The 18,930-nt window shown below is 52.9% G+C and overlaps 6 protein-coding genes across 6 annotated transcripts; 3 read left to right on the forward strand and 3 right to left on the reverse strand.

The window, feature by feature from the left end:
- Positions 1 to 114: 114 nt before the first annotated feature.
- Positions 115 to 1,874, reverse strand: BDZ83DRAFT_565490 (uncharacterized protein; the record flags this gene model as incomplete). The annotated part of the gene is made up of 5 exons (XM_060503764.1): positions 115 to 300; positions 375 to 767; positions 820 to 1,126; positions 1,233 to 1,471; positions 1,545 to 1,874. 5 exons carry the CDS (start codon positions 1,872 to 1,874, stop codon positions 115 to 117), a joined length of 1,455 nt encoding a protein of 484 aa, XP_060371172.1.
- Positions 1,875 to 3,898: 2,024 nt separating this feature from the next.
- On the forward strand, positions 3,899 to 5,355 carry BDZ83DRAFT_715360 (oxalate decarboxylase; the record flags this gene model as incomplete). Its single annotated transcript, XM_060511743.1, has 5 exons — positions 3,899 to 4,040; positions 4,097 to 4,430; positions 4,484 to 4,579; positions 4,640 to 5,107; positions 5,166 to 5,355. The coding sequence occupies 5 exons, from the start codon at positions 3,899 to 3,901 to the stop codon at positions 5,353 to 5,355; spliced, it is 1,230 nt and encodes a 409-aa protein (XP_060371173.1).
- A 3,273-nt stretch (positions 5,356 to 8,628) lies between these two features.
- Positions 8,629 to 9,210, forward strand: BDZ83DRAFT_646542 (camp-regulated phosphoprotein/endosulfine conserved region-domain-containing protein; the record flags this gene model as incomplete). Its single annotated transcript, XM_060509980.1, has 2 exons — positions 8,629 to 8,664; positions 8,800 to 9,210. 2 exons carry the CDS (start codon positions 8,629 to 8,631, stop codon positions 9,208 to 9,210), a joined length of 447 nt encoding a protein of 148 aa, XP_060371174.1.
- A 685-nt stretch (positions 9,211 to 9,895) lies between these two features.
- BDZ83DRAFT_600008 (metal-dependent protein hydrolase) lies at positions 9,896 to 11,213 on the reverse strand. Its single transcript, XM_060507016.1, has one exon. It carries the CDS (start codon positions 11,095 to 11,097, stop codon positions 10,009 to 10,011), a length of 1,089 nt encoding a protein of 362 aa, XP_060371175.1. The 5' UTR covers positions 11,098 to 11,213; the 3' UTR covers positions 9,896 to 10,008.
- A 412-nt stretch (positions 11,214 to 11,625) lies between these two features.
- Positions 11,626 to 12,881, forward strand: BDZ83DRAFT_746966 (IEC3 subunit of the Ino80 complex, chromatin re-modelling-domain-containing protein; the record flags this gene model as incomplete). The annotated part of the gene is made up of 2 exons (XM_060513350.1): positions 11,626 to 11,849; positions 11,930 to 12,881. The coding sequence occupies 2 exons, from the start codon at positions 11,626 to 11,628 to the stop codon at positions 12,879 to 12,881; spliced, it is 1,176 nt and encodes a 391-aa protein (XP_060371176.1).
- Positions 12,882 to 13,970: 1,089 nt separating this feature from the next.
- Positions 13,971 to 15,682, reverse strand: BDZ83DRAFT_646545 (isocitrate dehydrogenase; the record flags this gene model as incomplete). The annotated part of the gene is made up of 2 exons (XM_060509981.1): positions 13,971 to 14,932; positions 15,286 to 15,682. The coding sequence occupies 2 exons, from the start codon at positions 15,680 to 15,682 to the stop codon at positions 13,971 to 13,973; spliced, it is 1,359 nt and encodes a 452-aa protein (XP_060371177.1).
- Positions 15,683 to 18,930: the final 3,248 nt, after the last annotated feature.

The raw sequence follows: 18,930 nt of genomic DNA on the forward strand, positions 1-18,930 counted from the left end.
AAGGCGTCGTTGCTTCCGTAGGGTTCGGTCCTCCTCCAATTTCCCATAGACCAGGTCTGATAGAGCATCAGATTAGCAGCTCAATAAGAGCCGGGGCTGTAGCAAGCCCGAATTCTAGTAATACTTGGGGTTCTCGGGGTCAGTCAAATCGAAGATGACCGATGAGTGAGGTCGAGCACCGCCACGGTCGCGAGTGAAGATGCTCTCAAAGTCGATTGATCTGTTGAAGCTGAGGCTTCCGTCAGGCAGAATGTCGAGCCAATGACCCTTGTAGTCTCCAGGTGTGTTGACAATGGAAATCTGTCACGAATAATATGTCAAAAAATCACTTCCATACAAGAATGTCAAATATGAACAAGTAACGCGTGACTCACATCACCACCCTGCACAAAGTATCCAGTGACGAGCAGGTTCTTCTTATCCGGGCTGATCTTGACGTAGTGAGGTCCAATGATTGGCTGCGTCTCGTTGGGGTCATCCAGTCTCTTGATGTTGTTCAGGTCGGCGATGTCGAGCGCTGCAATGTGGTTGCCCAGAGTGATAGTGAAGTATGCAAATTTGCCGTCATCGGTAATGTCCGAGTAGATGGCCAACGAGTCCTTAGCTTTGGAGCCCAGGTCAAAGAGAAGCTCGGCAACGCCTTGCTTCCCAGACGAATCGCGGCGGAACGGGTAGATGATCCAGACTTGGCCTGGACCGACGGCTGTGGCAATGGCAGCGCTCTCAGGGTTGCCCGGGATGAACTTGACATCTTGAATGCCCAAGCCCTAGAACCCATTAGATCTGCGTAAGTCATACTGAAGTTGAGGAAATACTCACAGCAGGGATTGTAATGGTCGAGATGATTGTTCTGTCGGACAAGTTCCACAGGCGAAGGGTGCTTGCTTTCTGGATTCCCAACGTCGGCTTGAGAATTGTGATAGGCACGACGAAGTCTGAAGTCAAGATAATTCCCTTGTTGAAATCCACAGCCAGTCCGTGGGGACTGAACTGCTCGCCGAGAATGTTGAGTGTTCCAGCGACATCCTCCGGCCATTCATGGATAATATCGCCCTCTGCGTTGGTCTCGACCAGACGGCCGGGAGAGGTTCCAACAGCACTGCCCATGTAGGTGATGAAGAAGCCACTAGTCAAGGTTAAGGGTCAGCACTTCTCATCTTTCCTGGAAACGTTCGGAAACGACAGGAATCATGGCAAGGACAAAGTGATGACATGTAGTGGTGGTGACTTACCCCTCTGGCTTGGCGCGGATCTCGTCGACAATAGAACTCAGCAGAGCTCGGTTAGACTTCTTGAACTTGGGAGCATAGGGGTTAGAGACATCAAAGTAGAAGGCCGTGTCCTGAGTCTTCAGCAGAGACAGTAAACCACCTCCAATGAGTGTCTTACCATCGAGAGAGCTACCCAGGTGGTGAGGAGAGTTTCCGCTCGTGGGCACATCGGTGAGAGCAATGATCTGACCAAAGGTGTCCTAATAGGCGAGAGCGGTTGTAAGTATGGCTCAACACGCTGGGTGTTAAAGTAGAGACAGAGGCATTACTCACATCATCCAAACTGGCAGTAACCAAGAAGTCCTTGTGGATGTTGTCGCCGGCTCCAGTCCAGAAGTAGCCAATCTTCTTCGGCTTTATGTTGGCGCCGGTGAAAGGAGGACTCTCAAGAGGAGGCGTTGGGATTTGAAGGATGGGGAGAGGAGGAGCGTTGGAGGCCAGAGGCTCGGTGACTCCCGGGATAGAAGGAATCAGAGGGGGCAGACTGATCCCTAAAGGACTTCTCTTGCTGGCAGGAGAGTGGTCATTGCCATTGACTGGCCCTGCTGCCGCGGGAGAGCACAGGAAGCCCGTGAGAGCTGCCAAAGAGATCTTAGAAAGCATCTTGAGATAATTGAGCTGCTGATAATTATTTACTGAAACCCAAGAAGTCTGATTGTTTGAAGATGTTCCCAACACCAGAATACGGGCACTTATCTATTCTTCTTATACTCCATCGTGAGCTGCAATAAGGGCCGTATGTCAGCCAACCGCTTCTCTTCTCTGGACGTGAACTCACTAAAAAATCACATCATGAAGCCAATAAACCTCATCATCTACGCTATTGTCGAAGGAGAGTATGTCGTGAACCAGAATGGTAATCAAGGTGCACCTAACAGACCTTCTCAGAGCCATGCAGCGTTGGAAAAATTGCCTGAACATGTCTTTGCCAAGAAGTCGGGACTCACACATTGCCTATCACAATCCAGAGATCCTTAACCTCTAGCTCATCGTGGTCACATCTTTTTCCTCAAGAGGGAAAATTGCAATGTCGTGATCGTTTGAAGCACGGAAACTTGGGCGCCCGGCGAGCTCGACGTGTAGAGTACACTTCTTGACGATGTCTTGACTTTGTGTCAAGCAACGCTAGTGTGGCCCAGTGCTTCGGCATTGGAGGGAGAAGTAAGCTTAACGAATTTCAAGGAGTTGATCGACACTAACGGCGACCACGCGAATAGCCATGTGAGATGAAGAACTGCAGATCGTCTCTCAACTGGACGACGTAGGTGCTTTGTTTGTAGGATTGACAGGGGCGAGATGTACCAAACTCAGACATATATCGATAGTACCGAATGGCATCATATGTAACGAATAGAACTTCGGGTTCATGTAAATATTCAAGACGGATAATCCCATTTCCGCATAAGATCTCAGTGAGGCTGAACGGCAAGGGACGTTAAGGCATGCAACGGGGGCGCCTCTGGCTCTGCCGCTGCGTCGGGCATATCAAACCTTAACTTCTCTAGCCTGGCAGAACGGGTTCCAAAGAAGATGAACCAGAAAGGATGATGGCGATCTTGGACAGTTTGGTAGAGCTACGATCGAATAGCGTGTTTGTGCTTGACTAGTATGCGGTTCGAGTTGAACAGCCATTCTCAAAGCATTTACACACTGCCGGGCTCAACGTTCAGAAGATAGTAGACTGATTGGGATTACCAAAATTCACTATGTCAGAAGAAGACGTGACCTTGGATTTCCTGTCAACAATTTCTCTGCCATGCCATTTCTATATCTTGTTTGAATTGTCAAAAACGTTCGATCTCTTGAGCATGCGGTCAAGGCGAGAACCACATTAAAGATTCTTGTATTTTTCTGTCATATTTTCGCCATGTGATTTGACATGATCTTGACATTTCAGATGATTTACCTCTATTTGAACCTAGATCATGACTTTGACCCGGCCTTGGAGCGCAAAACTTGGGCCTGTGATGAAGAAGATTATCACAAACAGGCGGGTAACATTCAAGCCAATATCTGCAGTAAGACAAGATCAAAAGTAAATTACCATAGTCCACCGCGTCAAAGTAAGCTTCAATCAGGCTAGTAAGATGCCTTCGATGGTGATCAGCGCCTAAGCAGCCTTTCCCCCGCGCTTTCCCACGATGTCGTTATTTTCGGACATATGTCGAATGGCCGGGGTCTAGCCTAGCGGCATACCCGATTCAAAGACAACTGCAGTCGATCCTTTAGCCAATATCACACCAACACCCATCGAACACCCATCGAACACCCATATGCACTCTTGATTTTTAGGGGAAAATGCCGGCGAGACTCGAATTGGGAAAGTCAATAGTATCGACCGGAAAGCAACGATGCCGTTGCATGGTCAATGTCGTCATCACGAACCGTTGCTTTTGCAGCTGCAACTTCAACGCTATGATTACTCGATTCGTTGAACGTGATAGTATTGAAAATTCCGCCATCGCGTCGGAGGAAATGAAGTATGTTCTTGCGAACTTGGAGGCAGTATCCTGAAGGTTAGACGCACTTATAAAATACACTTTGCAGATTATCCTCCCTGCGCTGTTTCGTTTCATTTCCCACACTCTGCACCTCCATCACAAGTCGATTCTTCATTACCTGAAAGAATGAGACTACTCCAGACCTCCGTGGTGGGACTCGTCGGTCTCGTGGCCATCACGAGTGCCTCGCCCCAAGTTGTGAAGAGAGACGCCCAATTCAACGTTGGACAGCCCATCGACGCCAACGGCAAAGGGGGTCCGATTTTGGGTAAGTGACTCGGAGCTCACTTCTCAATGCCTGACCAGACTGACGAAATGACACAGGCGGCACGAACAACGCAATCGACAGAGAGAACCCAGATAATCTCGGCCGGCAGTCCACTGACAGCGGCGTGGTGCCGAACCTGAAATGGAGATTCTCTGATTCCAAGACCCGTATCCTTAACGGAGGCTGGGTCCGCGAGCAGGTCATTCAGGATCTGCCTCAAAGCCACGATATAGCAGCGGCTCAGCAGCATCTCAAGCGCGGAGCAGTGAGAGAGCTGCATTGGCATAAGGTTGCGGAGTGGGGTTTTGTGTACTCTGGCTCAATCATCATCGGAGCCGTCGGTGAAGACGGAAAAAGCCAAGTTGAACAACTCAACTACGGAGATATCTGGTAAGACCTGAAATGAGAAGTCGAAGAGCACTACATGCTAACCTTGGTCCTAGGTATTTCCCTAAGGGTGCTGCTCACTATGTCCAAGGAGTTGCTGAAGAGTCCGAGTTTCTCTTGGCCTTCGACGAAGCCGACTTTGATAAGATTGGGTTGGTGCATTCTCTTCTACTTGAAACTCGTGCAAGGACAGTCAACTGACCATTCAATAGAACCACCTTCAACATTGTCGACTGGCTAGCCCACACTCCAAGAGACATCTTGGCCAGGAACTTTGGCGTCAATGCTTCCATCTTTGACAAGCTGCCCGCCACGAACCCGTACATCTTCAACGGAACGGTGGCAACCACGAACGTGACAGTTCCACCGGGGCAGTACCTATCTGGCAACAGTTCGTTCGTTTACCGCACTTTCGAGCACCCGCCCGAGAAGGTTCCCGGCAACGGCGGCGAGTTCAGGAAGATTGACTCTACCAACTTTCCCATTGCCAAGACCATTGCTGCCACTTTTGTCACCCTGAAGCCTGGCGGGTTGAGGGAGCTCCATTGGCACCCTAACGCAGAGGAATGGCTCTACTTCCACAAGGGCAAGGGTAAGGCGACTGTGTTTATCGGAAGTGCAGCGTCGAGAACCTTTGACTTGGAGGCGGGAGACACGGCTGCTTTCCCAGATAACAGCGGGTGAGTACATCATGAGTCTCGAGGAAGTGGAGTATGCCGTTACTAATTCGTTGCATAGACATTACATTGAGAACACCTCTGACACGGAAGACTTGGTATGGATTGAGTTGTACAAGTCTGACAGAGTCGTGGACATTTCTTTGACCCAGTGGCTTGCTCTCACACCGCCAGAAGTTGTCGCGCAGACTCTCAAAGTGCCGTTGGAGTTCGTCAAAGACTTGAAGCAGGAGAAGCAAATCCTCATCTGATCAGTGTGATATCTGCATGCAAAGGATATTGACTACGGTTTTGTTGTGAGATTGGTCTGCTTTCTCACCCTCTACTTGACCTGTCCGCTTCCATGGCTAGATGAGTACAACGCAAATAAGATATGAATGAAGAGAGACGAGATCAATCGAAGAAGACCGCAAAGACGATGAGAGATATGCTGTGCTGGAAAGAAGTGCTATGGATAAGAGATTATTGATTATAATTTTCAACGGCGATGAAGCTAGCGTTGTAACAGTTCTACTTCTTAGGACCTTTTACTTAGGTTTTGTTGTAATTACTAGTTCCCCCCAAATCATTACCTGACCATAATAACTCAATTGCTCACAGAGCTATCTAAGGGTGCAAGTGGGTGGGCAACCATCACGAGGTCACGATGGCATCCAGCGACTCATGTTTCGCACTTGAACCTGCAAAGCAACGAAAGCCTGATAAGCGGGGAAACAGAGGGAGATACAAGGGAATTAAGCGCCTCGACGCCAAAAGTCCGAAAGCATCTCCAACTCCATCATTTCCCCAATTGAGAGGTAGACGGGAGACGGGAACGGAAAATTCGGTAGGATGGCAGCACGCGTTATGCAGGCAACCCCCGGCGGACCAGAGCCGGAAACTCTATCAGCGAACTAGTACAGCAGCCCTCTGGTCAAGCCGTATCAGTGTGCGGTTACTTATGTCGTGCGGACAATGAGGGGTGGGAAAGGTTATGGGCCGTCAACTCAACCCATGCGAGTAGCCTAGAACACTCCAATCACGCGGAATCGTATGATTGGGGACAGATCGTGTAGTGGTGGATGAAGCCATTGGCGAAAGGGAAGGGTTGCAGAAAAGCATCATCCCATTGACCGCTCGTGAGCGTTTGGCCGTCCGCCATCACAGCGAACCTTCCTTGGGTCGTTCCATCGTATCATGAGCTGCCTCGGCGAAGCACGGCGGAAACGGGACGGCCACTTTCGATTTGGGGGGCATGCCACATGGTCGTGTGAAGGAGGAATAAGAAACGCTGGGACGATCGGCCAAGCCACCCCTCGTTCGGTCTGGTTTAGTAGTTAGACGGCAGTTGTTCCGAAGCAATCACGACTTGGCCCAGAGTTGAGACCACATTGGGGGCGGAATGCGGAGAGGCAAGACTATAGACACTCGAGACAGTGGTTTCCACACAGCATCGAACTCTCTAGATGACGGAGTGTGTGTATGACTATCGAACGAGGATGAGCTCTGGTGTCGTTATCGATTCTCCCTGACCGGTATGGCAGGGATGGCAGCTTTACGTCACCCCGATGCCTTCTCAGTGCTATATTAGACCCGGGGGATCATCCCCTCCATTGGCTAGGCGTCGCACCTGGGATTGCTGTTTACCAGTCGAAAGGCTGATAAGGCATCGAGATGAAGGCCCTGGAGGTCGCCATGACGGGCAAAAGGTCAGGGAGCTTGGATCCGGTTGTCTTAATAGCGTCGACCGGATATGCGACCGCGGGTCGGCCGCAGGTACCACGGACGGCAGATAGGAATGGAAGCCAACGAAAGACGGAGCATTGATACAGGTCGATCTGATGACCGTGCTCATCTATCGAGACCCTGAAGGATCGCCAGGGAACCGATCAGGGACATCAACTTGTTCTTCTTGGATTTCGTTTGCCTCTGGGGAGACTAAGCGATCTCTGGTCCAAGAATTTACGTCGCATTCTCTGTGTGGCAGTGCTTGAACACGACCGACACGGCACGAGGGAAAGACGAAGCCTGAAGGTCGTGGAGAAACAGCTCATCCCTTCCGCATGGGGTCGGGGCCAAGAAGTCAAGTGAACAGCTGGAGGGTTTCCGGTAGGACGGCACGCTGTGTCATCGGTAACGGTTACGCAGCCCGCGGTGGAGACGCGTTGCTGGTGCCGGGATGCTGCATTGGTCAAGAAGAGTGACAAACGAGAGATTGGGCTGGTGGTACCCGTACGGATGCCAAACATATCTTCTCGGGCCAGAGGTAGAAAGGATTATGTTAGGGGTTGAGATAGGGAGAAGATGATGGATTGGTGACAACCTGAGTCTGCGAGACTCGAACTCACTCGACAGTCCCACGAGTGTTCTTGGGAGACAACCAGCAACATGTTCAGCAAATTGCAAGGTCAACCATGTCTCGTCGCGGAAGCAGTCCCTAGCAGGCACCTACGGGCAAGTAGGGACCTTTCTATGTTGCGACTGTTCCATGAAAAGACGTCGCCGCCCCGTTATTTGTGTGTCATCGCGACCCGGCCAGAGTTGGGCCTAATGGGGCCGGATGGGCTGGCACAACAAGGCATTGCGCTGCAGAACGAGGTTAATTACATGGCATATTGTCTATTAACGGGGAATAGGAATGGGTAGCCTAGCAATAACACAGACTGTAGACATTCATGCAGCCTCTGTGAATGGGCAGTTTGTCGATGGGATGGGCACTTTCTCCCGCAGAACAGAATCTGGATCTTTTCCTCGACCTGTACCCTTCTTTTCCTCATTGTCCCTCTGCCTGTTTTTCTCTAGTCTTCCTTATGCTTTGCGCTTCCTTCCGGTGCACAGAAACCAGATGAAACCAAAAACTTTCCAGCTCGCATGGTTAGGTAAGGTATCCATAGTCTGTAGACATGGAAGTTGATGGCAGTGGTCTTAATCCACCACATCCTCGAACCCAATTGCCCTACCCTGCCTGACATGTCAATTTTTTTCCCCTTTTTTTCCCATTCACCCGTTCCAACTTCCAGTGCCTCTGACCATTTTTGTGCTGTTGCTCGAGATACCTTACCTTGGCGTCCATATTGACCTTGCGAGGTTTGAATTACATATCAGCAAGGTACTTTTACAGTAGTTGTAGAAGAAGAGTCACGCTGCTGTTCTAAGTGCAACCCCGATAGGTAGGTAGAGCAGTAGAGGTACGGTACTCCCTAAGGTACTCCGTCTAGAGTACGTACTTCACTCCAGCCGGCTCGCTCTGGCATTGGGCCGGCCTGACTTCACTGTCAAGCTCTCAGGTGCCCCCTCTCCCCAAAAAAGAAAGGGGCCCCGCAGAAAACCGCACCCGCCGCCTTACAACCCACCTGCACCTCCAACTCCCGTCACAAGTCGCACCTGCATCCCACTTCCGTCTGTCTACCTTACCTACCTCCAACCGACCTCCTCCCCGACTTCTTTCTTCCACCGATCTTTTTTTCCTTTCCTCTTGTTCACATCGCGTGTCTCTATCGAGAAGAATAAAATCACCTTCACCAAGCGCGAAACCAACCGACAAGATGAACCCTCTTCAGAAGAACAAGGTCGACGTCTCGGTACGTTCAATCCAGCCACTCGCTACCCAATGCCCCACCTTGGAAACGAAGCCCGCGATGGCATCACGGCTTGCATGACCGACCAATTCTCACTGCGTTGTTTGTCGAATTCGGTACTGACCTCTCTCTTCACAGTCCCTTTCCCCCGAGGAACAGCGTCTCTTCCGCCTTTACGGCAAGCTCCCCTCTCGCTCCGACCACTTCGCCAAGCACTTGAAGGACCGCAAGTACTTCGATTCTGGCGACTACGCCATGTCCAAGGCGGGCAAGGGCGACAGCGTCGATACTGGCGCCGTCGGATCCCAGCACCCCGTTCCCGAGAACATCCCCCATCTCTCGAGCCCCGTCAACAACTCCTCGTCCTCCCTTAACGGCAACAAGCACCACGGCAGCATCGCCGCCGGTGCCCACGCCGGCAGTCCTGTCAAGGAGGCAAGCTTCCTCAACAGAGAGACCAGCGCTGAAGAGGCCGAGCTTAAGGACCAGGAAAACACTTCTCCAGTCGACGGAGCCGCAAAGACTGAGGCTATCCCTATCCGGAGATGAGGGCCCTGCGGGATCTTTTCGTCTATACTCTCTCCCTTGTCCCAAGTTTCGTAAGAGTGTTGTTGACACTACACGACGGAAAATTGGGTTGTTTCATGGGGCCGAATTTCTACTACGATGTTATGATGCTGTGTTGATGTTTTCACGGGTCTCCTAGGCGTTAGAATGGGGTTGGGAACCAAGTACAAATGGTTGTTGAATGGACTGAGACGATTGTCTCTGAGAATGTCTGCTGTGGAAGGACTTGCAGATTACGACGCTCTCAAGGTCGCGCTACTGGATATCCTGTCCGTGATGTACGGCACTATTGCGAAGACTGAAGCTTTTCCGTACATGGCTTTTTTTTTAAGGACTGAAGCAGGAGGATGAAAGAAGAACGACAGGCATATGGCGGCAACTAAATCGAGACCCCCTACGTCTTTACTGTATGCGCTCATGGCAGCATTTGTGTTCTTCATCAAACTATTCACTTCGCAGAGGAGGGTCGTGTGCGCAGATACGGTCCTTACGAGTGACTGCCTTGTTTTGTTGTCGCGGGCGCTCACGTGCTCCTCTCTCGGACACCCAGCTCTCGTCTGCAGTCCTATGGAGGCTCTCTGCCTGCTGCAACAGCTTAGAGTTGTTAGTTAGCTCGACCCGAGCACGTCACAAAAATGCCCTTAGCTTTCATTATCAAAATGACAACGTTGCGGGAACCCAATCTATTGATGAGCAATGAGACACTTCTTTTGATGCCATACGCCGTTCCGTATCCCTGTAACCTTCCTCCCAGTGGACAATCTCTGTAGGTGCCCTTTTTCACAGATCCAGCCCCTTGATCGCCATATCCTTGGCGCCTTCAAAAGTCTTGTTTCCTCCAATGAAGCCGGCAGCGTGGACAAAGACGCAGCCGGGGATGCCAGAGATGCCGTCCAGTTCCGCATCTCTGAATCCGCGCCACGCCTCGGGCAAGGGTTTGCGGCTCTCGAACGAGTCCTTGGTAACGGGCACCGCCTGCACACGCCACTTGGCATCGGGGGTTGGCTTCTCGGGATACAGGACGTACACCACCGAGGGGTTGCCTCCCTCGAGGGAGTAGAGGTGATCCTTCCAGGGTGCGCTCTGGCCCTCGAGGACGAGCACGCGGCCTTGGGGGTCGTACTGGGTGCGCTTCTCGAAGGCGGCCTGCACGACGGCGCGGGCGGGCAGCCAGGCCTTGGTGTAGTAGTCCAAGTCGGCGTCAAATTCCTCGCCGATGCGGCGGCTGGCCTTGACGAAGCGCTCGTCTTCGAGCTTCTGGGCCTCGACGGGGTCAGAGGGGACCGGGTCGTTCCAGTTAGGGTTCAGGCGGCCGACGACGGAGCCGAGGGTGAAGGCGCCCTCGCTGAAGCGCTTCTCGAGACCGGCGGCGGCGACGGCCTTGGGGTCGTAGACGGAGATGCCATTGTCATGGGCGTCCAGGGCCTCGACGAAGCTCTCGTACAGCTTGTTCCATAGTAGCTCGACTTCGGCGCTGTCCTCGGCGACGGGGGTCTCGACGCCTTCGCTGAGCTTCTGGGCGATGATGGCCTTGCCAAAGTGCATAAAGACAAGGCCGGCGCTGGAGAGCTTGGTGTTCTTTCCGGGGAAGGTGGTGACAAAGCCGCGCTGGTGGTGGTCGTAGCGCTTCTTGCCGTCATCGTACTCGCCGCCGACGTCGACGACGGTGTGGCAGGTCTCGAGGAGCTTGGGATCGCGGGTGCGGATCAGCTGGGAGTCGTGGTAGGTGGGCAGCTTGCGCAACATGTGCACGGCGAGGGCCTCATCGGCGTGGAAGTGGCCATTGTGGGTGCCGATAGTGACGGGTGACATCTTGAGTCTCTTTGCTGCGTTTTCGGCCATTCGTAGAGGTTTGAAGAAGCGTAACATACAATTAATGGAAGGGAACGAATAATGACGGAGTTTTAGAATAAAAAAAGCGTTTGTGGGAACTGCAGTTCAATGATTTTCAACAAGTCTCTCTCTCACTGGTGAAGGAAGAATTGGAGAGTTTGAGATGTGATAGTCACACCCCGCTTTGACACGCACACCCCACATCCTCTCACCTTGGGAGGTCGCTTATCTGAACTCCCCGCGTGGCTCTATTCTTGACGCTTTTCCCAAGCTCTCACTGGAGAGAAGTGGCCAGGAACGTGCATCGCAGCCTCGTCGTCGCCCTGCATCCGCGCGCCCGTGGAAACTCCCTCCATACTCAAGCAACAGTCAGCCGTAAATGTCATCAATACCAACCCCAAATCTGTCGCGTTGTCAATGGTAGAAGTCATTCGCCATCCGTCATCTACGACCAAATCCCCCCTTCTTCAATCGATCGATACAAACCCCCGAATTACGATCATTTAGCTTCCCTCTACGACTGACGAAAACTCTCCCGTGTCGCCCGCACCCATGCCATCCGCGATGAGCGACGCCAACGGCACCGTCGCGACCCGCGACGTCAAGGCCGAAGGTCAAGAGACCGAAGACGAGGAGAATGAAGAGGGAAAGGCGACATACAAGTCATGGAAGAAGAAGTATCGCAAGATGCGCATCACTTTCGATCAGAAGATGCACGACTGCGAGGAATTGCATCGTCAAGAGTCCCTAGCGCTTGCCACTGCAAAGCGTATCGCCATCGAGAATGAGTGAGTATTTTCTTGGAATCAATTTGCAGTCCCGTGCCAGCGTGGGTTGTTACCGAGTTGTTGCTAATCCTCGGCCACAGTCGCATACTCGATCTGCTGCTCGACATGAACTCCTCGGCTCAACTGCCCTTTGACAAGCGCTTCGATATCTCACAAGACCCGCCCGAAGATACCTCATTCCCACCTCTTGATGTGGACATGTCTGGAAAGAAGCCCGATGAACCTACCAAGTCGTTGGACACACTCCTCAAGGAGGTGCCACATTATACCTACTCCCAAGCAAAGGAGCAGGACCCCACCGTCGTGGCCGATATGGAACCGTTCTCCGGCGAGCCTCACCCTCCTTCGTTCCTGACGGCCGACGACATTGACGACTACATCCACGACGTGGACCGACGCATCGACCCCGATAACCTCCCGACGCTGGCCCCGGTCGCCCGCAGCAACGCTCCTCTTCCGGAGACCAACCCGCACGCCCTTTCTCAGACGATCGCGATGAAGAATCCCACGAGTGTCTACAATTGGCTCCGTAAGCACGCGCCAAAGACCTTCCTACAGGATGCCGAGAATGCCGCACCCGCCGGAGACGAAGAGGCAGCCGAGGCACCTCCGACAGATGGCCGGAGGCGACGCGGCGGCGGCGCGTCAAGGGGGGAGACCCGAGGCGGTCGCGGATCGCGAGGCGGTAAGCGCGCCTCGCTCGCCGCCGTACGAGCCGAGAAAGCTGCGCAGCGAGCCGCGGAGAAGGCCGCTGCGGCGGCCGAAAGGGCTGCCGCCCTGCGCCGTGACGCGGACAGCTACGACCATAGCATGGACGAGGCCGACTCGGACGGTCCCAGCTTTGCGACGCCGGCCACGGGCCGGGGCAAGAGAAAGCGCGCCGGTAGAGACGACGACGACGGATACCGGCCCCGGGGCTCGATCAGCAGACCGACCAAGAAGAAGCGCAAAAGCGAGAGCGCCGACGTGAGCACCCCGACTGTGTCCAAGAGAGGCCGCAAGAGCGAGCTCTCCCGCGACAGAGACGACTAGAAGCTGCGTCGATGTGGATCGCCAAGTTGGTCGTCGGATGATTGATTGTTATTTTTCTTGGGAGGCAAGTCGAGACATCACAGGCAATCAATCGGGCTGGAATGCTTTAGATCATGATTGAGATGGCACTGTATGCTGTGGCCCTGGCTGGGCAGCTGAGAGTTAAAACAGCACAGAAACCTTTTTTCTTTTCCTAGACTTGTACACTACATCATCATGCATCGATGGATTCTCTCTTCTTTTTTCCTTCTTTTTTCCTTCTATTTTCCTTTGACCTGTTGTTCTTTCCCACGCCCAACTGGCGCGCGGCCTCATGAGCCGTGGATGTGGACAGGCTCAACAGAGAGACAGTGAGGACGAGACGGAGAGCTGGGATGCTGAAGCTCAAGGAAACGGCGTAACGGGATTTCTTGGCCGGATCCAGATTGGGATGGGCAAAATTAGGGAGCAGCAATGATACGTTTTTCTTCTTCTATTTCTCTCCTCACATGCACCGCCGAATACCGAGTAATTTGTGAGATGAGAAATCTCTACTTCGTCGCCGAGGGCGGAGATGGCGAAACACCCCACGGGGCCAAAACATCATTGAGCTCATTGGGACTTGCCTCCTTGTTCTCTTTTGTTGGCTGTGAAATTCGACAATTGGTATTTACCAACGGCAGCCGCATCACTATATACAAACAAAGCCAAGCTCTCCATATGCCTTGCGTCAATATGCTGAAACCAAATGATATCAAGTTAACTGAAAAAGAAACCAGAAAGAACAGAGAGTCAACGGAAAATACAGAGAGATGATCCATCATGCTTCTGCTGCTTCGATATGCAAGAGAGAAAACAAGATTCGCATGTTCACCTAGGTTAGATACAGAAGGCCCTCTTCTCCGCATGCGCGAAGGGGGAGCCTCGTAGATCGTAGATCATTCCACCGCCTTTCTTATGTCTTGAGGGTTCGTCTATCCCATGGGAAGCCGGCTTTCGCCCCCTCCTTCTACAGAGTGAAGCGTTTTCTTGAAGTCTACAGGGTTCTTGTTTGTTGTTTTGAACAACGGCGGGTCCTCATTTCTTTCTTTGTTTTTTTCTTTTCTGAATTTATAACTTCTCCTTGAGGATGTTCTTCATGCGGCGCTCAACGGCGTTGAGGTACTCGTTGGTGGTGACGTAGTCAGAGCGGGCAGTCTTGCCGCAGGCGAGGGCCAGGTCCTTGGTCATGATGCCGTCAACATCGACGGTGTCGATGCAGGCCTTCTCGAGGGACTCGGCAAAGGCGACGACCTCGGGGGTCTCGTCGAGCTTACCGCGCTGGATGAGACCGCGGGTCCAGGCGAAGATGGAGGCAATGGGGTTGGTGGAGGTCTCATTGCCCTTCTGGTGCTCGCGGTAGTGGCGGGTGACGGTGCCGTGAGCGGCCTCGGACTCGAAGGTCTTGCCGTCGGGGGTAATGAGGACCGAAGTCATGAGGCCGAGGGAGCCGAAGCCCTGGGCGACGATGTCGGACTGGACGTCACCGTCGTAGTTCTTGAGGGCCATGATGTAGCCACCGGAGGACTTGACCATCTGGGCAACCATGTCGTCAATGAGACGGTGCTCGTACCAGATGCCAGCGGCCTCAAACTCGGCCTTGTACTTGGTCTCGTAGAGCTCCTGGAAGATGTCCTTGAAGCGGCCGTCGTACTTCTTGAGGATGGTGTTCTTGGTGCTCATGTACAGAGGCAGCTTCTTGGTGAGGGCGAGCTTGAAGGAAGCGTGAGCGAAGCCGGTGATGGACTCGTCAGTGTTGTACTGGGTCTGAGCGACACCGCCGCCGTTCTTGAACTTGTAGACCTCGATCTCCTGGGGCTCGCCGCCCTCGGGGGTGTAGACCATCTTCAGAGTACCGTTGCCGGGGAGAACGGCATCCTTGGCGCGGTACTGGTCACCGAAGGCGTGACGGCCGATGATAATGGGCTTCTTCCAGCCGGGCACCAGGCGAGGAACGCGGGGGATGACGATGGGCTCGCGGAAGACAGTACCGCCGAGGTGGTTACGGATGGTACCGTTGGGTGAGAGCCACACTGTTGGGAGGGGAAAGGAACCATTGAGTTAGTCTATGTTCTTTGTACTGCTAGGTAGGGTTGCTTTGGGGTGCTTTAGGAAAGGGCCATTGATGACAGAAACTTTGATATGCGGCCACTGGAGCTGTGCAGGTCCCGAAGACGTGCAGAGGGGGAACCCATGCATTGCGCCGGCGCTGCATCTCCGGAGTGCGGGGAGCGGGAGAATAGACAAGTCCCACGGCGCGAATGCGACAAGTCCGGGGAATCTGACCAGTCCAAGAGCCGGTGGGAGTCTCTTGAGCGGGCACGGAACGATACCGGAAGAAGGGAAGAAGTGAATGGCGAAAAGCCATCCAATGCGCGTCACTTACTCTGCTTAAGCTTGAACTCCTCCACGCGCTGCTCATCGGGAGTGATGGTCGCGCACTTGACACCGACCGAGTACTTCTTGATGGCCTCGGCGGCGTCGAGGGTGACCTTGTCGTTGGTCTCGTCACGGTAGGGAAGGCCGAGATCGTAGTACTTGAGGTCGATGTCGAGGTAGGGGTGGATGAACTTGTCCTTGATGGTCTGCCAGATGATGCGGGTCATCTCGTCGCCATCGAGCTCGACGACGGGGTTCTTGACCTTGATCTTGGCGGCGGCGGCCATAGTGCGGGCAAAGTTGAAGGAGGCGGAGGAGGAGAAGGAGGCGGAAGACTGGGGAACGATGAAGGAGGGCCGGAGTGCAAAGGTTGCGGGACGGCGGAGGAAGCGGGCTGCGTTCATGATGGGCGGTTTGTGAGGCGACGGCGCGCGGGAGGAATTGGGATTTGAGGGATTGTTTTCGGCTTTTCGGTCGGGATGGCGGCGGCGGGGGAGCTTCTTGGGCCGCGGTTACTAGGAGGAGCCGGGTCGTGTGATCCGGTAGTGAGCTTCGGGTGGTGGCGGCGGCAGCAGAAGCAAATGCAACGGCACGATGACGGGCTTACTGCAGGCTGTCAAGAGTGCAGAATGTACGAGCGGATGAGGCGCTTGACAGCTAAGCTACGAACAAGGTGCTGACGATCGCGAAGCTAAGGATGCTCTGCTGTTGGTTTTTTTGGAGAAGGAGGAGAAGGATAGTAGGTTTGCTTGCAAAGGGTAAACAGCAAAACCGCGTGGGAAAGATTGGTTGAGAGGGAGGAGTGAAAAGAGGCAAGATGGCCGGTTGCAATTGAGACCTTGTCGAAGCAGGAAAGGTCAGGAAAAGGGCAAGTCAAGCAAGGAGTTCGAGCAGTAGAAAAACGCAGTCGCAGCAGCAGGAGAAAGCGGGATGGCAGCCGAGCCGAGATCGTCACAGGTGTGTCTTCCGGGGACCGGTGTGTGGGTGTGACGGTGTGAGGTAGAGGTACCACAACAGCTCTGTTTTTGCGGGTATCTCCTCCCAGTTTGTCACTCTTCGTTGGTCGCAAGGTAACCGCTTGTAAGTAGCAAGACTAATGAGAATGCTCAAAAGGCATGGATAGCATCGGCCCCTGGCCAGTCTTGCCTCAAGGGGTTGTGGTCCCAGTCCCTTTCCCTCCGTCTCGGACCTCTCTTCGGCCTTTGCGCTTCTCGGGGCTCAGAATTCTGACTCTGATGAGTTCTTTTCATCATCCTATATCGGCGGGCTCTGGGCATTCTTTAGTCCTTGCTAGATCTTTGGAGCTAGAGAAGGTTTTTGCGATATTTTTCTGATGTGAGTCTAAGAAAGAAATATGGCAAAACACTACGCACAACTTCTTCGCGCAGCCTTTCGCATGACAAAAAGCAATCCGACGCAAATCTTCTGCAGCAACTTTTGTGCTGTTTTTTTCTACAGTAGTTGTCTCAGAAATACCGCCTGTGACCCTTTCCTGGGCCTTGGCCTGTCTCTGCTGTTTGCGGACCAATGCCAATTCGTCATCTGCTCTGAGAGCAACATGTGGAGCAATGCATGAAAACAACGTGATTGGAAGGGTTATCAGGCCTCTCTCTCATAAAAAACACAAAAGGGCCCCCTTGCTACGGATTTGCCCAGTCTTTCCTCCTCTCCCGAATCCCATATCCTCCCACCACACACCCCACATGTTGCCAAAGAGCTTCGTGCGGGGAAAGCAACCAGGAGTCCAGGACAGTCAAGACGAAACAGCATCCCAAAGCTGGTCACCAGATGATTTTGCGCACAGTCAATTGTTTCGTCTGTTGTCAACATTTGCTGCTTCGCTCTGTTGTAGTTAGCTTTTTGTCGGATGGGGAAGTTTATGCTGTGAACCTGAACTTGAGATGAAGGCAAGTTTGATCTTATCAAAGTATGGGGACGGTGAAATAGGCGTTTTCTCGGCATCGTGTCACTTTGGGCTCGCGTGCGGAATTTCTCCTGCCCGCGGCGACCCCTAAAACGCTTCAATCGCATTCGCAAAGAAAGTTGGGTCATACTTCAGCCAGCTTATAGGTAGTCAACCATGTCGACTCTTAACAGAGCCTCCTCACTATCAGTGTATTCTGTGGGTGATCCCCTGCGATATTTTCGAAAAAAAAAACATTTTGCTTTCCAACTGAGCCCCGCCATGACTGCTTTTTCCTGCATACAGCGGAGCTGGACTTGCTCCGATCTCGGTCGCACTAGGCCCGCAGACCCGACCTCCCGCGATAAGATCACAACGATCACCGAAGGAAGCACCGAGGAGTGGAGCTCCATACATTACATAAGCAGCGGGTACCGGTATCCGTCTCATCTCATCTGGTCCTTACCTAAGCAAAGAGTCACGTGTCACTGAGCTTCTCCCAGATGGCGTCCTGTCATCGACCGCTAGCAGCGTCAGCTCAGCATGCACGGTATCAATCCGTCCCTCGCGGCCCGCGGGACCTCGTGCATGTACGACCGACACTCGAGATCAAGATTCACCCTGGCCTCATCCCGTGTATGAACATACCCGAACTTGCGCAGTTGTCATCAGACGTGTAACTCTGCAAAAGGACACACCCCTCTCTCTATGTCTCCGCCCGCCTGACAGGAAGGATGGAAACCTGCAATGTAACAACATATGGTCCTTTTTTGGTGTTCATGGGCGTCTATTTTCCATTCGCATGCCTGTCAGATATCGATAGTTCGCAAAGCACAATGCCACTTTGCCTCAGCTGAAAATACCCTCGACGGTCGTCTTCGTGCTCGTCAGATCTTGGCGTACGGAGTAGTCTTTCTCTGTCTCTCCGTCTCTCTACTCCGTACTACGGATACCTGTCATTACCTACCTGGTATTAGCCCCGTATTCGTACCCTTTGGGTCTCGGACGAGAGGAATATAACGTACAAGGCCGCAGCCGGCCCGGTAATAACAATCGAGGACGGGCTTGCATCTTGCTAGGTACCGCTGTCTGGTGCCGCTGTCACTGCCACACTTTTTGCCCAGCCGTTTGTCTCAGTCGCATCTCACTACGTCTCACTTTCCTGGACCTCTTCAGCCCTATCCCAAGAGGTTTCTCTTCCGACTTCCAAGCCTTCCATGCCACACCCTTCCCAGTTTCCCCCCCTCCAGATCCTCCACATCATCTCACTTTCGTTTCTTTTTTTCTTCCTTCTCTTTCTCAGGAACTTTTTACGTTTCACTACAATCACACACAGCGAAAGGCGGGAGTTTGCAGTTGCGGTCGATCGGAACAGTCGGTCAAGTGTCTCACTCCTCAAGCAGCAAAGACATATATCATAATTCGACCCTGTTGTCTGTCGGTTGTCATCCTTCCGCACCTTCCCACCTGCAACCACGGGGAGGATCTTCACTGCCGTTGTCCGATCCAACTTTGTGACTTTCTCTTTATGCCAATCCCAGCCGGATGCCACCTCACCATGCCTTAAGTCGCAAGAACCAAGCCGTCACGACACCATGAATCCCTACGCCCTTTTGTATCTCGCCCTATTTGTATTGGAGTTTGGCAAAAGTTCCGCCCTTCCTTCTTCTCCCCATCACGAAGACTGCCTTCCTACTGCTAGTAGGCAAACACCAGTGATACAGATAATGATTGTGATAATGACGGCGA

The sequence above is a fragment of the Colletotrichum acutatum genome (assembly GCF_030867785.1).
Source record: "Colletotrichum acutatum strain CBS 112980 chromosome Unknown BDZ83scaffold_4, whole genome shotgun sequence".
Classification (NCBI taxonomy): domain Eukaryota; kingdom Fungi; phylum Ascomycota; class Sordariomycetes; order Glomerellales; family Glomerellaceae; genus Colletotrichum; species Colletotrichum acutatum.

Excerpts from the sequence above, each read along its gene's own strand:
- BDZ83DRAFT_600008 (XM_060507016.1), bottom strand. The coding sequence starts at position 11,097 with ATGTTACGCTTCTTCAAACCTCTACGAATGGCCGAAAACGCAGCAAAG.